The 18,388-nt window shown below is 33.0% G+C and overlaps 1 protein-coding gene across 1 annotated transcript in view; it reads left to right on the forward strand.

The window, feature by feature from the left end:
• Positions 1-3,429: 3,429 nt before the first annotated feature.
• LOC137932284 (uncharacterized protein CG43867-like) overlaps positions 3,430-18,388 on the forward strand; it is a 153,691-nt gene continuing 138,732 nt past the window's right edge. The window contains exon 1 of the mRNA XM_068775893.1: positions 3,430-3,519. Within this exon, the coding sequence (XP_068631994.1) occupies positions 3,430-3,519 (90 nt within the window). The remainder of the gene's footprint in view (positions 3,520-18,388) is intronic.

The following is an 18,388-nucleotide window of genomic DNA, read 5'->3' on the forward strand; positions in this document are numbered from 1 at the left end:
GCTTAACATCAGGCGAGATAGAGGTCACATATTTTACCTATGCCAAATAAAAAATAAAAAAGTTTTATTTTTGTAATATTTTGTAATGATATTTCTAATATTATTTTAAATACAGAGTGTTTGGCACTAGTCGGTTTAACATAACTCCTGAAGATGCCCCGTGGAGGGGTGAAACACGTGTTGAGTGATTTAACGTTGGCAGTTGTGTAATTCGCATTGTTTGCCGCATACGCATTTATCAGCGATCTGGCGGGCGGTGCACTTTGTTACACGACTAACACTGCATGTGCGGAAGTGGCTAAATATTAATCCTTTTCTTACTTAGGTTGGACTTCCGCAAAATCATGCCTGATTCCATTAAATATTTAATACACGCTATGTTTTCTAGTATCAATTTTCAGATGTACCTTTTATGTATCAGTCCAATTCTCTTAAATTTATATAACAAAAGTTTTACAGGCCATAATACGACGTTAAAATTAATATTTCTTTTAAAATTTTTATTCTGAAATAAGGCTTTCATGTAATTAAATTTATTACAACAGTAATAAGAATTGCACTTATATTAATAAACATTGTTAATAGGTGGACCGACGAAATAGTTGAAGTCGCCGAAATTCGATGAATGCAGGCAACGCAAAACCGGTCAACGTTTCGATGTTTGGGAGAGGATTATGCCTTACAGTTGTTATTTATTGGCTGACATAATGATGATATAATGATTGTTTGTAACTTAATCCATAAGACGAAACATAATTAAAACACAAAAGATAAGAAAACACCTAATTTAAATTAAAGTGTTTATACACCGTCATCATTTGCGCAACAGGGCTTCCGCTGTTGAACGTAGACCTACCTTACATGTAACAAATAAATAAATTTATCATGAAAATAGTAATAAAAAGGTAATAAAAATATACAGTTTGCGCTAAGTTACTTCAGTCTTTAAATAATAATTTCGAAAGAAGCTACTGATATGTCTGTGCACCAAACAGCAATATCTTGTGAAACTGTTAATATAATAATTAAAATATATAGTTTACACCAAATAAGATACACTTTGTATAGTTCCCGAACAAATATACACCCGTAGTCTGTCCCTCAAATGTATGCATAGTCACACGTGGCCTTATCTTTGTTTGTCCAGTGCCCTGCAGCGGGGATCATTTGCTTTTCTTGCGCTAGCTCCATTTGAATTTAGAACGTTTGTTTTTACTGGTTTAAAACTAACGATTATTAAGTTCTGAATGTTATATTTCTCGTCTAGTTTTGGTTTGAGACTTGAATTCCGAATATTATAATATTAAAAGTTTCGCTGCATTATTTTTTGTCTTAAATTTAAAATTATAGAAAGACTTGTTACGGAAAGACAAGATAAAATGGAGATTGAACGGAACCGTGACCTCTCATTCAACAAGACATGACTCGGGATTTCTCTACAAAATCGTATAAAAAATGAGTAGATGCATACTCGAACGAATGAATGAACGAACTCGAACCGTCATAGTCTGATGAATTGGCAAGTTGAAGTGGCAGTATGGCATGTTTCATAGTCCACACAACTGGCGCTAGGGCCTTAATGTTCTGGAGGGGAGACCTTGGTCAGTGGTCGCAATGTAAGACGTCCACTCACAAGGCAGACAGATAACGTTGTCGACACAACATCGTCGAAAGACGTTAGATATAGATTGTTTCCTACCAGTCTTTCTGGAAATATATGGACAGACCTTTGTCCAGTTGTGGACTACCTTCGGCTAGAACGTTGAAGATTATGATTATGAATTTTATATGCATCAATATAAAGGTATAAATTATGTTTCTTCCTCTCTGTGGTAAAATTACGAAATCTTGGTTACTTTTATTGCTCTAAATATTTGATAATGAACAAAGGTGTAAATATATGGTTCAATTACCCACATAAACCGCAAACATTACATTGTTGTCACTGGCACAATAACTAGAGCTAACAATTAACCACAATAACCGCTTGTATGAATCGACAGTAAGTTTATAACACTCGAGGCTATTATCTGTGTTGAATAGCAAATACTGTAATAAAGTTTAATTGGATTATAGTTTGCTTAGATTACATTGCTGTTCAAAGAACGACGAATTAAAAGATGGTCGAAGCATAAACAGACGTGTATACGTGTTAGATTTTTTTATCATTATAACATATTAGTGAAGCCCTAAATATAAACTTTTTTCTTCGTCTATTTAGCCAACATACTCTCATGTCGCCGCGTCAACCGGCTCGTGATCGCCAATCTAGAACTTTTCGACCCCAACGGCTAGAAACAAAAAAAGCTTTATCAGTTGCTAATTACCTTTATGCCCCAGGAATCTTTGTTAACTTAATCTTAATTGCTTAGTTATATTTTATAATTCGATAGACGTTGCCCTGATTTTAAAACGATTCGAAATTCAATTTTAAAAACAATTTATTTTTAAAACGTAGTGTTTTTTATTATGCGTTTTGATAAACAATATTGTTTCTTTTTTCCACAAGATTAATGCAACAAAATACTCTACGACTTCCTTTACGAATTATTTCTGGGCATCCCATACGATCGCTGTTTGTAATATTTACTATAAAGACCTTTTACATAGTATAAGGAAACTTTTTTTAAAAAGTTAATGAAATCTTTAGAGTCGATTTTCCGATATGGCGTGACAAAAGAAAATAAGGCTTTATTTTTATTTATATTAATTTTACATTATTCACTATTTCTGCAACCATTGATTTTTGGATATGGTGTACAATGCATATATTGAAAGCTTTTAAAATATACATTGACCCCATTTAAAGCCTTTATATATATAATTTAACACCCTATAGATTACTGATGGCAATTTTATAATAGTTGAAATTCTTAATGAAATTTTCTCTCCAAGCTTAGAATATAGGGATTGAACGAAGTGGAAACATAAATTCTTTAATATTCCTTTGGAATAAGTGAGTCGCGAGATGCGATATTTTATTTCTTATTGTCATATCTCAGCTTTCCTAGACTTTTATTCGTCGCGTTCTTGTTTTAGACTCAACGACTTGCGACGAGACGAAACGTTGTATCGTATTACTGTCTGAAATTTAGTTTTTTGGCAACAACGTTTTAAAAGACGCGCTTAATGCTTTTGCAGTACAGTTATTATTTTAATTCTCTTTGGAAATGCTCTTACTACTTTTCTTTAAAGACAACGATTTGATAGTATTTTAAGCGGGTTTTAATATTATCTTTTACATTTATATATATTTTTAAACAATTTTTAATAAAAAGGAAAGTAAAAGTCGTTAAAAATGACAGTATCAATGTGTAAAAGTGCGGATCACCTGTGACGAATAGTGAAAAGTGTTTATAAATTAATATTGTGTTGTGAATGTGAACATCGCATGCGCCGGCGCTCGAGGCGGTGGGTTGCGGCTCACCTATGACGAATAATAACAACGGGCTTAACGGGAGCGCGCGGGGAATGCCTGCCTCCGTCGACATGGACTCGCTCGAGGAAATGCTCCGTAAGGTCAGTATACACTTATAGCTAACACAATGCCATGCAATTTCTAAAAGCTCTGATACTACTTCAAGTAGTAAAGCGGCATCTGCGGATAGAATACAAAGTAAACTTGTTGGAATAACGGGAATATATTGATTTTAATCTTTCTAACATAACACAGGATTAGTGAAATATAAGCGAATGTAATACGCCACAATGTAACAAATCCTCACCTGTATACTATCGGTATCACTCTGTGTTTGGCACTAATCGGTGTAACATAACTCCTGAAGATGCCCCGTGGAGGGGTGAAACACGTGTTGAGTAATTTGGTGGTGGCTGTTGTGTGATTCGCGTTGTTTGCCGCATATGCATTTATCAGCGGGCTGGCGGGCGGTGCATTTCATTGCACGACTACCACTGCATGTGCGGAAGTGGCTAAATATTGGTCCTTTTATTACTTATATCTTCTTTTCAGTGGATAGGCGCCCACTGCAAAGATTAGGACTTCTTCCCTAAGAATCGCCACCATGACCAGTCTTCCGCTGCACGCAGCCAGTGACTTCCCATGAACTTAATTATGTCGTCGGTTCACCAAGTCAAGGCTTACCCTCACCTCGTCTACCGGCTTCTTGAGAACCTTTTGGCCCTAACGGGTTGACACATAAAAATTTTACCAGTTCTTAATTACCATTAGGCCTCACAAGTCTGTGTTAAATTTATTTTAACTGCAGTATTATATACTATATAATCCGATATACTTTGCTCGAGAATGCTGCAGCCCCAACAGCCATCCCCACGGCCGATGTGCCTCCTACCCACTCTGCTAGCATCCCGTCGTCCCGTATACATATTGATTAATCTAGAAATAAATATTACTTGGTACTATTTATTGTATTAATTTATATGTATACTTAAATATATGCATGTGAAATAAGTAATCTTGATGTTTAATTTTTTCAGATTTAAGAAGCACTATGTTCATTTTATTGATATATAAATTATATATATATATATATGTGTGGTGTTTTGACATATATTATTTTGCGTTCCATTGCCCAAGCTACATCAGTGTAAATATTGTAATTGGAATCACTTTTCAGTGTCATTTCCAGTTATTTATCAAATTATTTATAAATTATAACATTACGTCAAAGTAATTAATAGCCGAGTGACATCGGACTATTAATCATAGGACAGCGTCCAGATACAATCGGCGGCACGGCAACACTGGCTTCCTGTGCCTCGGCACGCTATTATATCCTTTATGTATGTACACAATAAAAATCACACTCGTATACACGGTATTTAAGTAGCTGATGTTCCGCCATGGCTGGTTGTATCTACATGCGGTAGCGACCGTGTCACCTAAGGCGAATTAATTAAACTGCGGTATTTACTCATTTATTAATCAAGGTAGCGTCTGGTGACGTTACGGGTTAGTTGTGCGGAGGCTCGTTTGGACGGAGCTAGTAGCTTGAACGCGGCATTTACGTATGAAATTTACGAATACTATTATAAAAATAATTATTAATTTTTCTGATCTGAACATCAAATTATTTATAAAAGAAAAACGATCTTACTTTTTGCGAACTTACAGTTTGTTATTAAAATTATTTATTATAAATTCATTTACTTACTTTATTTATATCAGCATAGCTGTTATTATAACATATATATTATCCTTCTTGTGTCGCCTGTTAATTTTCTGAACATTTTTTATCATTTAGTTTCGCATATTTCTTGTACGTCTTTATTACAAAAAAGGTTGGCCTCATTCCACTTTGTGATTCCCTAATGTGACATAGTGTGGATCTTGTTCCAATCATTATAAGTTGCACGGTTTCTACTTATTTAATATTGTTTTAACAATTACATTAAAAAAAGATTTTTGAAATTAACTTTATTTCATTATAAGTTTTTATATTTTTTGAACGTGATTACGAAAGAGAATTACTATTTAGATTGTACAGACCCAGAAAATCACTTGTGTTTAAACTGTCAGATCTGACATAGGAATAAAAAAACATGAAAAACTAATAAAATGAAATATAAGAATGTAAGATAATGAAATAAAGTTGAATAAGTAGTAATACCTCTGTTAGGAGTGACACTAGGGGTCATGATCCTGGTCGCTTCCAATCTATCTTGTTGGACATCTTTAGTTGCAGCTAGATCTATCAAACGATGATGACAACGGTGAAGAACTAAACATGTGCTTGACAGTAAAATATATCGAAATTCTGTGGGCCTGTTGAACCATCACAAAGAATATCAATGTGAACGAGGCATAGTTCTAAGTAGCGTTCAAGTCATACTTAAGTACACAGCGGGTGGAGGCGTTACTGCACAATATAAATCATCCTCACCGCCCCACCAGGAGATAGCATACTTTGCACTATGGCCTGCACTCTGAACGGGGTAATGAGTGTAATTAAATGCGAGTGAGTAAAGAAATACGGAACTTATTGCAGATTCACTGTAATTATATTACTTTACCTTTATTTTTTAAAGGATTCATACACATCATCATCATTATTTCAGCCGCAGAAAGCCCACTGCTGGACATAGATCCTTTCAATAAACTTTCAATAAGATAGGTTAGTTTGGATTCAGTATATTATTGCAAACTTAACAAGATCTATCTACTGTGAATGGAGACACCGTTCCCTGCTCTTACCAGTCTGTGGTCTATAGTCACTCCAAAACCTTAAGTTCCCAACCAACCGTTCTGCGTGGTAACAACTGTCACTTCAATTTTCTAATCCTCTGTCCTATGTGGGGGATATCTGTGGATAAACAAAAGAAACCGTAGTTTCATCCTTATACGAATGAAATCATCTTTGATAGCATTCAATTATTTCATAGGAAAGTTGATGTGATCTTATAATAACTTTAATTTTTTTATTTTTAGATGGATAAATAAATACTTAAAAATATATGATAGATAATGATGAAAATTTGACACCAAAAATACTAACGACTGAAATGTCTGCATGTTCTATTTATTTCTTATTAATTAAGTTCACCCAATCATTGTCTGGAATACATCGCCGTTTGGAATAAAATCTTCCTTTGTACATCATCTGTTGTCACTAATTTCACATGATTTCTTAAAATATCTTGTATTTATGAAAAATAAATAACTATGTACAGTTAGTATAAATGTACGACTAATCGCTACGAGCGATTTTTTCCGGACTAACATAAATAATAAGTTAATATACGTATAAGTGTTGTTTCCAGAATGAAGCCATGAAAGCTTTCTTTATTTTAATCGGTTTTAACTTATCACTTGAAATACTTACTGTTGGTAAGTCTTGTTGACATTAAAGGCAGGCTTGATGAGTATCGATTCGATCGCCAATTCTATTGTAGAGCAGCTATTTACACATATAACTTATTTACACACATCGTAACCTATTTAGAACATTATAGAGAGAAAAATATAGAACCAAAAGCAATATCAGAAGTGACATTCGAGATATAGAGTGCGAATAAAGATCTGCACAAGATTTTGTATTTCAAAATTCTTATTCTGACGTATTTGTTGAAGGTATAATTTGATATAATAAAATCCATTTATTCATATTTTTAGTTGACCGGGAAATTTTAATAAAATCTGTGCCGATAATTGATATAACACTCAATTTATCATTTTATTGTTAAAAAAATTAGCAAAATCATTTTAGTTTTTATTTACAATAAACGATTATTTCTAGTGGTTTATGTTGCTACAAACCGTTTAAAATATGAAAGTCGTTTAAATTTCCTTATATACTATTTTAAGGTAGTTGTATATGTTTATATATGTCTATGTAGCACGTAGGTTTATTAAGAATCCATTCATAATTTGATATGTTGTGAGGAGTTTCGCTCGAATATTATAATGGAACATGTCAAACCACCGTATCAGGCGTTCGCTCCAAAATGAAATATGTCTAGGCTGCATGCGTCGCTCACGCAAAAAACTCCGATATTGCACGGCGTCGAAATGCGCTTCCAGCCATGCAACAATTTTTTTTCCGTACTTTTATATCCCGTACGGTTATTGAACTGAAAAATCCCTAGCGCGTTTCCAATTCAGTTTGTCGGAATCTTTATGCAAGTTGATTAAAATTTATTCCTTTTTATTTATTATACTATATGTCGAAGGGATATCTTTAGTTCATTAATTTAATTCTGGTTATTACTAAACACTATAATGTTTTACAATTTCGGAGGATGTTCTTATATTGGACTAACAACGTAAATGCGTCCACTGTTTTAACCGGAAAGGATCATAGTCACTTCCCGTCGCCTTTATGTCATCCCCCCACTGCCTTTATAACCTTCCTCCTGGCCTTTTCTAATTTCATGATCTTCATTCTAGCAGGCGCTTGCACCAAACGTCTTATTTCATGGCAATGTGGCCAACTCATTTGAACCATATCACTCTAATGCCGATTATTGCGACTTTTGTCTCGTGCATTATTAACATTATTATTCATTATCATAATCATCATCATTTCAGCAATAGTATAGGATTTAAGCCCCTCCTCCTATAGATTTACAATACAAACGGTTGGAAGCAGCCCGCATGCAGCGTTTTTCAATGACCTTCGCACCTTGTGACGGCCTTCCGTCCTTGTAAGCGAACCTCATACGCGACGCGCGGCCAGAAGCACCGTGTTATTATTATTCTATTATAATATAAATGCGTGAGGCACGGGAGCGTGATGAATAGAGGGATTTGGTAGAGACAAAGAGGCGCCTAATACTTAGTAGTAGAAATAAAGGCTATTTTCATTTTATTAATAATAGTATGTTCTTCCCTTCGCTTAAAGTGATATAATAAATTTCTAATAAGTTGTAATATTAAACATCAAATGTGAAAATCATATCAGTACGTGTTAGTTATGACATCTTTAGTTGACAATACCGTGCATATGGTTCACTCATAGAGCAGTTATAATTCCTGGAACTATTCCAGCAACGTGTAGGCAAGTTTGCAAATGATATGACCAACATATCTAAGGATCATCACAGCATATTACTGTATGCAATTTGATAAATATATTAATAAACTAACGTATTATTAAAATAAATATTTTGTTTTATTAGTAGATTCATTGTAAAGTTTTGTTGTTGATTAAGCCAATTATTAAAAAGCGTCTTATTATGTTTTTAAGCTCTATAATTAGATTTTTTAACTTAAGTTAGCATTCGTGATTCTAGTTTGAAAGAACAGCAACCAGAATTAAGATAATTCGACCAGAAAAGTACACGGGAGAGATCATAAAAATAGTGGATTAAAGACATTGTGAAGGTGATGGGCAGTAATTGGATCCTGAAAATGAAACGAACTTATTGGTTTTATATATGTATGCATTACATAAAATGCTTTTACATATACCTAGATATTCGCAATCATGTTAAAACTAAGATAACTAGGTATTTAAAATAATATAACTTGATAGGATTAAAAATATAGTTATAATAAATAGATTCTGGAACAGGTCTCAATATTAACTTAAGCGGTACCTACTATCATACTATACTAATTACGAATAACATACCGACAAACATTTTTTCAGTGAGACATTTCGACGACTGCTTATATATATATATATATATACATATATATATAAATATATATATATATATATATATTTATATATATATCTATATATATATATCTATATATATATGTGTGTATATGTATATATATATATATATATATATACATATATACCTATTTTCATTAATATATCTTCGCACCGCCTAAACAATTAACTGATAGAGAATGCCCTCAATATTGATAACGCCGTTATACATAAATTGTATAAGAACTTTTTAAATAAATAAATAATAAAAACAAACAGAACATAATCCCGGTTCGAACTGTTGCCTACATTTGCTAATGTTACATCAGTCTGTCGGTAAGATTTATGTCCCAGACATGAATTGACTTAAATATGGTATAGAAGATTGAAGCTGAATATGAAATAAAAAAGATAAGAAATAGTGTGTTTAATGAAAATAAAATTGAGATAACTGAAAATATCTTTTGTACTTCATCTTTTGCTTATTCCCTCAGATTTCTATTAATTTCCTATATTAATGTATAATAAAGAGTTAATAAATGATTTAATTTAATTTAAATAAATACAGTAAGTTACAAAAAAAAGGTTTTAATGTAAACGTAATCGATCTGACTGAAAATTACTTTTTTAAATGCTGAATTTACGAGTTAAGATTTTCCATATGAAGAAAATTCTATCGCGATCAATAGATCGCATTTCACACTTCTCGTTACAGGTTTTAGTGATAGATTCTCATTAAAAAGTCATTGTAAGACCAACATCACGGGAAAATACACATTCATTTTGAAACCCATATTTATTATAAAACTTTTTTAATATTACTTTTGTCCAAACAACCATTTGAAAAAATAAATTCACAACAGCTATAAAAAACGTGGGGACCCGTGAAACCGGAATTAAAAATTAATAGCAACCCTGTTAATATATTAAAGGGTCTAAAAGCGTTGAGAGCTGGACTGAAACGGATATATTTAAGTAGGTCCGGTTTTCGTCTCGGGTCGTGAAACTCGAATGGAACGTGATGTATATCATTATACTTCACGACCCACAAATAAACAAGTAAATAATAACCCCTCTTTTATCATTGACAAATTCTGTTTGCTCTATGCATATAGCAATATCCGCTTCAAAATGAACTGAAAAGTATAAGGCGTTTATTGAACGTAAAAAAAATTCCTTGAATAACACGGGAACTCTGACGTATTTTTAGAAATTTTAATATCTTTGATCTTGGACCTCCAGTCCTATTACAAAGTTACATACATTTTCAAGCGGCCTGGATCTAAAATATACCGATGACAATAACAAAGTGTGTTCAACATGGTCTCCATTCCAAAATATTCCACAAAGATTTGGCAATAGTACCTGTTAATTTCTCACATTCGTACATCAAAATATTATTTTTATGACTTTACGTTCGATCTAAAAACCTTATTATACTCAGTGTTTGGTAATAATTTGTAATTGGTTTATATAAAAGAATAAGTGAATCGCTCATTTGCTTTCTATAAATTCTATACATCCAATCAAAGATCTTTGGTTTCAGATACGTTAAATAAGGAAATGATTGATGATTGACTGCCCCAAGTTATTGGCTTGTCGTACTACAAGAAAAAAAAAGAATTTAATAAAAAAGTATTTGAGAATGATTACTTTATACAGGTTGATTAGAAATACACATATTTAAAGCCTTTTGCTGACAACTGAGAAATATTTTCACCCCTTTCAAGTTTTACAAACATTACCTATCGACCTGTGTTTTTAACAAAATAGATACACTTTGTGATGGGATTTACGCTCACTATAGCTCGGCAACGATTTTGAGCACCATCGCGCAGTTCAAGCTCGTCCAGTAATTAAATATTCAATTTATTCACTCGCACGGTTGGTCAAGTTTTTAATTATCGTATATTGACCACTCGTGCTTTTAGCGAGACTCGATGCATTCACCCAGTATTAACTTTTAAGTTTAACGTTGCAAACAGTCTCGGAAAATTAATTAAAGTCAATGAATCGAAGAGTTGCATTGCATTGTTTCACATTATCTCAAACAATATTGAACATTCACGTTAACCACACCGACTAAGCTTGGACTAGTTTCTCAAAAATCACCATCAGAATCACCGTAAGACGTTTGCAGCTGGACAAACGTTTTCCTCAGAGAGTGACCTGCTTTCAACGTATTCAAACATTAATCACTTTGACAAACTTAATATCGATGCTCCCAACGTTTTGCACCAGGGGTAAATAACTGACCAAAACTTGTGAAAGCTGTTCTCCACAATTCACGTACTTTGCATATAAAATATGCTAATTAGTTTTGGTCAGTGCGATTCCTTCATAGCACATGTGGGCATAAAAACCAAATTATTTTTAACTGGTAAATTAAACAGACGTAACTTTTCAGCATTTCATTGATTTTTATTGTCCTCCTACGGAAACCCTCATTACTGATTCGATTGTAGGGAAATCCAGAGCCTGCCCTGTCCACAGCTCTATTAACAACTGTGTTTTACACTGTTAAGAAGGCTTCCTTGGAATACATTGGCAATACCTATGCATGCAACTGTGCCGTTCAGGCTCCTCTCCCTATCCTATAAATGCCGCTCCGGAAGCCTTTGACTGGCCTAAATTCATCAACAGGCTGTAGAGAGATTTCGCCGTATGACCTGTTCGTATCGACCGCCCCAGATGTAAGAACTATATGTATACGGTGCTAATAATCACTATACTATTGGCTTCTTAAAACTGTTATACTTATATTATTTTTCTCGTTTCCGCTGGGACATCTCTCATAAAGAGATAAGTTAGCGATCAGTAATCTTAATGACTATTTAAAAATTGACTCACCATCAGTAACGTATTAATGAAATTTAAACGTACAGATTAAATTGGCGCTATCACCGTTATTCTTTTAAATAGTCAGCCACAGTCACAAATAAAAGGGATAATACCGCGCGGGAACAATTTTTCATCTTTTTTATTGTTTTTATTATGCCTGGTTTCGGTTGGAGTTGATGTTGTTAGCCCAGGGACTTTTACAGTTTCGGGGTCTGTAAATTTAAAGCTTTATGTCGTCTACCCATGGACTCCTACAACAAGGTATAGGCCTCCTCCAAAGGTCGCCTCGGTGATCAGAATTGCGCTACCCGCATCCTGACGCTTCCTGCGACCTTGAATATATTGCCGGTCCTACTAGGTCCCGGGGCTAACCACTCCGCATCTACCAGCTCGTGAACGCCACTCGAGAACCTTTCGGCCATAACAGCTGTCAGATATACGCTTTCTAGAGCGATGATTAATTTTCACCATCAATGCCTAACAAGTCTCGATATTATAAAGTATTTTAAAATTCATGATATTTCAACAATATAGAGATGTGATTTACCAACAAATCGAGTTATTTGTACTCAAACGGCAGTAAATGTAAACAAAATTGAATCTCCGTGAATATACGCAAAATGTTTTCATTCCAAATATTTCGCTATAAGACCCTACGCCTAGCTAAGTAGCAAAATGTGCATATTCTGTATAAATCCATATGCATATCAAAGCAACCCCTGATTCAATAAAGAGCAGAAACTTTACGATGGATAACGGAGTGAACTCTTTAAGGGTACGGCGTAGTGACAGCGTGAACATTAGCGGGAGTAAGACTATATAGAATTGATTGATTATTTATTTTTATTATAAAAACTAATTGAAATACATTAAACAATGACATAACAAAATGTATTTAGTTCAATACGAGTAGTACGTAGTTATCTAACATTGTTAAATTCGTTACGTGATATCATTATATCATATATCTTTTTCTTGCTTAGCAAATAAGAGTAAAATGAAATGAATGATTTAAATTTCATACGCTTTTCATTTGTTCAAAACTATTTTATCATGACATTAAAATAAAATTAAAAAAAAATGTGTTAACCTTTTGCTTTATTAAGCATACTAAAAATTATTAAATTTTTATTGAGACAAATCGACGTTTTTCGTATACAAAGAAGCAAAGTAATTTCAAGCGATAAAGCGACCTATTTGTTAATGGTTTTTTCTTATAAAAATACATTTATTTTTGTTTGTTTTCTCCATAAGAATATATTATCTATTTAAGTTTTAAATCAGTCTTGAGTTTTTCTTATAAAATTTTTTTATAAGAAAAACTCAAGACTTAATTTATCCAGATTTTAAATAATCATAGGTTGAAAGTAATGTAAGATGGTTATTTTAAAAAAATACATATTAATTTTCCGCTTGATTCGTGGTCCGGTACCCGCTGAAAGTCGGACCGCGCAAGCTGCCACCAAATCCGCGACAGCGCTGTCGCCACGGCAACACATTTGTATTAAATATCCCGCCGCCGGCCCCGTAGGAGCGACTCGCTTTATTATTTATTGCCCGCCGTAACAACTTCCGCCCGCCCTTGTTTGTTTGCAACTCGTTACGGGAAGATTTGGCCTAAATTCGAAAACTGAATTATTTATTCATTTCGGTTCCAAACAATAAGGTTTTTCGCGATTAACGTTACAGACCGTTGCTTATTTAAATTACATACAAAATAATTTTGAAGGCTATTAAAAAAATTAAATGGTTTAAAAAAATTTCGGTCTATTCACTCCCTAATAAGAATTACTAGTTAATTAAAAATACAGTGGCTAGTGAACTAACACTACGTAAATTTAACAACCTCTGTAATGTTAAACAAATGATAAATTATTTCATTGAAATATTGAAATAATGACACGCATAAGATAAAGTGAAATAAAAATTGTTATTATTTATTTGATAAAATATCACCAAACGTATTACCAAATACAAAAACTAACTAAACGAATTAACCTCAATTTAGCTAATTATTTTTGCATATATTTTAAAGCGCGAGAAAAATTTAAATCTTTTTTTTTACAAAGTTATCCATGAGTTATACAAAAGTGTACACACACCGATCTACAAAAAACCAACAATTGACAGTAACAAGTCCGTCATGGCAACTAATGGAAAGATGGTATTAAAACCTCCATGGATTAAATCATTCCAAGTTCATGTTCATTACAATCGATATTGAGTAAAGGCAATCTCACATTACAAACGTAAAACGCACGAACAATCGGCGTATTGTAAATTACGTACTAATAAGCGTTGATAACGGCTGAAAAGTTTGCCGGTGGGCGGTGTAACCGAGCGTTTTTCCTCTAACTGCACTGTTGCGTGTGTAAGGGACATTAATCCGCTTAAGCGCCGACGCGGTCTGTGCCGATATATTTAAGCTTTTAGGCTGCAATGCAGATATAGAAAAAATAGCAAAATACATTGAGAAAAAAATCTGATCTCCTATATTACCCGTTATTAGTTACGCGCGATGGGAAAAGCATTAAAGCTCAAAAGCTTATTCGTGATCCGGTGGAAAAAATGATACATAAATCTCCGCGGTCCTAGTATTGCACAGTTACGGACGTCGTTTAAACTTTTAAATCAACAACATTTTTATAATAAAAATACTAATACTAATCAATATTTGTATACGTTTACTGTGCTTAGTCTTAGTCTTAGTCTTTTGAAATACAATAACTTGGCAACCATTGGCTTCACGATCGTCGTGTGTTCCTACCCTTTCTTATTCTTTTCAGCCGAAAGATGTTGACTGCAATACATAGGCTTTCTCAAAGATCACCACGAAAACCTGTCTTGTGCTTGTGTTTATCTGAGATATCTTTGTTTAGCTTTTTTGCATAATAAAAACATTAACTTCTATTCGTCAATTAAACTTAGATTAGAAATCTTTATTTACTTTATAATTTTTCTCGCTATCTGTGTACCTTTCCTGGTATATATGATTCGAATAAAAAATATTGCTGAAACATTATTAGGTCATTGCTTATTGTGTCTAAAATTATTAAAGAGAACGGAAAGAAGTGTTAATTAGACTAGATATTACAGGAGCTGGAATTATCAATAGCGACAGTTCTTAATGGAGTTAGAAGAAGTTGTGATTCCCGACCAAGAAGGAGGACAAAGAGATAATGATACACAACTAACAATATAACGCTTTTGTAAATAAATTTTAAGAATTATATCTTTCTCAGATTTGATTGTCGATTTCGTGGAACAATGAATAATTAGGCCTTATACTATTACAAATAGAGGAGCTTTCATGATTCCTATTAATAGCCGGCTACACTAAAATTCGGCCATTAACAGTTTTAAAAATTGCTTTTGGCTCCAGACTTTGTGTAGTCCGTTATAAATAATACAGCTATTAGTTTCTCTGTATATTTCTACTCCATTTTAATCACAAAAATATTCAACACTCGTACGAGATTAACAAATTCCTAATTTAAATTTAGTGTTAAGTTTTTACTAAAGGAAAAATATTTATGGCCAGGCTAAGTATGAAAAAACTATTGAAATGTCTTTTATCGTCTAATTTTTTACGTGTCGAATTTTAGTACTGTCATTATTTTAAATAAAACTAAAACTTTTATCTAATCACGTAATCAATATATAAATCGAAATTCAATTTGAAAGTAATAAGAAAGTTCCAGGCCATTCGGCGTGTGTTATCGACTTACATTGAAGCAATTGTTAATAATTTTCGTTGTTATCTCGATATCGATAATTTGGATCGAGTCCAGACGCGCGTTACGTTACTTTACGACGGCAGCCATTGTCCCGATAAGGGTTTATTACACGTGAACAATTTCACGCAATTATTCCCGGCCATTACTGCTGTCGTGTGGAATATCTTAATTTATCATATATCACAAATAGTGAACAGGTATATATTAGCAACATTTATGCTAAAGATTATATGATTATTATTAGTCCTATTACATACTTATTGTTGGAAAGGTGAAATTATGATTAAAATGTACTGGAATAGATAAATGTGTAATTTACGAATCCACAAATTACACCCACATACTATTGTATTGAATATACAAGTCAAATGAAGTAAATTATGTAAAATTTTCCAACAATTAGTCTAATTCAATAAAAAATGAAAATGAAATGTAAAACGTTTTTATAAATTTTAAAGTACAGTGCGAAGAGTTGTATCAAAAATCATGTTTAGTTATTGAAATCTACCGCTAAATTTATATTATAAATGAAAACATTTTTAGTTCTTACTCTTAATTTATTATTCACGCAGTGAATAGAACTCTTTAATTTTTTTTAGAACAAGCATCGAATGACAATGTTCAATTTAATGTTTTCGCTGAAAGTTATAAACGTTTCCGATCAACGTCCAGATTAATATAGCTATCGGTTAACAATAAAACTTCGTCCGATCAAATACCCCATAACATTCGTACTTCGTGAAGCCGATTAAATTTCGAGTCTAGCCGTTTCGGGCGTTACATTCCCCGAAAGAATTACTCGCGACAATAAAAAGTTAATAGACGTTTCAATTTATGTCACTTTTACGTTACTCTGTGCTCCGTTTCACGGAAACAGAATGCAGTTCGTAATTTCGCCGCCAGGGGCGCTGCCGGCGCACAATGGCGTCGCGTTTCTTTTTTCAAATTTTATTACATACGCCATTGTCGCGTTCAAAGGACGACTTAATAAAATGTGTGCCTCGGGCCTGACCGGCGTTTTTCGATTTTTATGTATTAATAGATGTAAGCAAAAATGGGGTTCGTTGATGATAAAATGGTTTACGACTTGGCATAAAGTCACTCCTGCCTTTACAAGAGTAACTGTTAAATAGCTTGTTTGTTTACTAGCAGCGTGATGTCCATTTTTGTAACAACTGTGTTATAGCTTAATCGGCGATACAAAAAGTGATAAAGTAATTACGATCAAGGTTTCTTATATCAGAATTAGAGTGGTTGAATAGAATTTCATGCGACTAAATATCAAGCCGAATATACCAATATAATTACCGAGGAAAAAAAAGGTTAGTGACTGCAATGACAATAACTTAAGAACAAGGTTTTAGACGTATAATAAACAGTTTATCAGCGCATTTTCACTAGTATGCTTTCAATTCTTAGATGATACTTGTCATTGGCTTATTCATCATCCTTATTCTACTGAAGGACAGGAATTCTGAGTTTTCGATTACTTCAAAGCTATGTTAATTAAGCGAATAAAAAGTATGTAAAAAAATAACTATTGCGCGGTTTTATACAAAATATAGTAATATTTGCCAGCTAAGTTGCTTTGAAAGTCTTTACCAAGAAACTTGCCATGATAAGCGTGAGCAATTTTTTTTTTTTAAGAAAACGCTTATTTCGATATCTAATATAAATTTAAAGTCCTATATAAGACAACTTTTCAATATTTATGATTACTACTTATTAAATTTTAGATAACTGTCTCCAAAAGCGCATTAGTTTAAAAAGAACCTATAAAAAATTTAAAAAGTGGGTGCATGTAAACGTACCTCAAAATCTTCTTACTATTTTCGCCGACAATTGCAATCAAGTATCCCTTTCACATGTTTTAAAAAGTCCGGTTTAAAGGACGTTGTACGAAGAGGGCCATTAAGTTAAGCGGATTTTAACTACAAATCTTAGGAAAGAAAATTTTTATTTATAATATAGTAAACACAGTAAATATATATTTTTATAATAACATCACATAGGTATGTGCCATCTTAACGTGTGCAATCTAGACAGCAAATTGGCGTGAGATGGCTGCGTAGAGGCCACGGAATGTCCCCCCAACGCAATATCAGTTTTCATTCTATGACTGGAAGATTAAAGTATATAATACTTCTTCCTAGATAGCTTTCAACTAGAGATATATTATATATATTTACGATAGTAGATTTAACAAATAACTAAAGCTTTTAACATGGTTAGTAGTTTAAATTCAAGTCAAACTAAACAGTCGCAGTTAATTTGTTGCTTCTCACTAACGATTTGCTAAATACTCGCTATCGCTTCGCATAGCTGTAACTACGTAAACAACTTTCCTTGCTAATGGAGTTTTCGTGCTTTTCAAGTACGCTTCACGCTATAAAGAAAACTTCCAATGCATTTACGACATCATTATAACTTGGTTCATAATATTTTTGTTATAATAAATGAATATTTAAAACTTAAAAATAAATTTAATCTTCCATAATTAATTACAAATTGAAATTATTATTAAAAAATAACGCCTTAGTATAAACATTCTCTAAATATTATAAATAATAATAGAGTTTAATTGAATGGTAAATTTTTACAAGCCATTTGAACAAGCAGAGTTTCGGACAGGCTAGGGTATTGTAGACACATCCTAACAATTTGTTTAACAGGAAAATCTACCGAATATTATATGCCGTTATCGTTTGCTATGCTCTGCTGTGCGTTTATAAA

Source organism: Battus philenor, unplaced genomic scaffold, assembly GCF_028537555.1.
Source record: "Battus philenor isolate CCGP_79_NKW_IND1 unplaced genomic scaffold, ilBatPhil1.0.hap1 SCAF_11, whole genome shotgun sequence".
NCBI lineage: Eukaryota > Metazoa > Arthropoda > Insecta > Lepidoptera > Papilionidae > Battus > Battus philenor.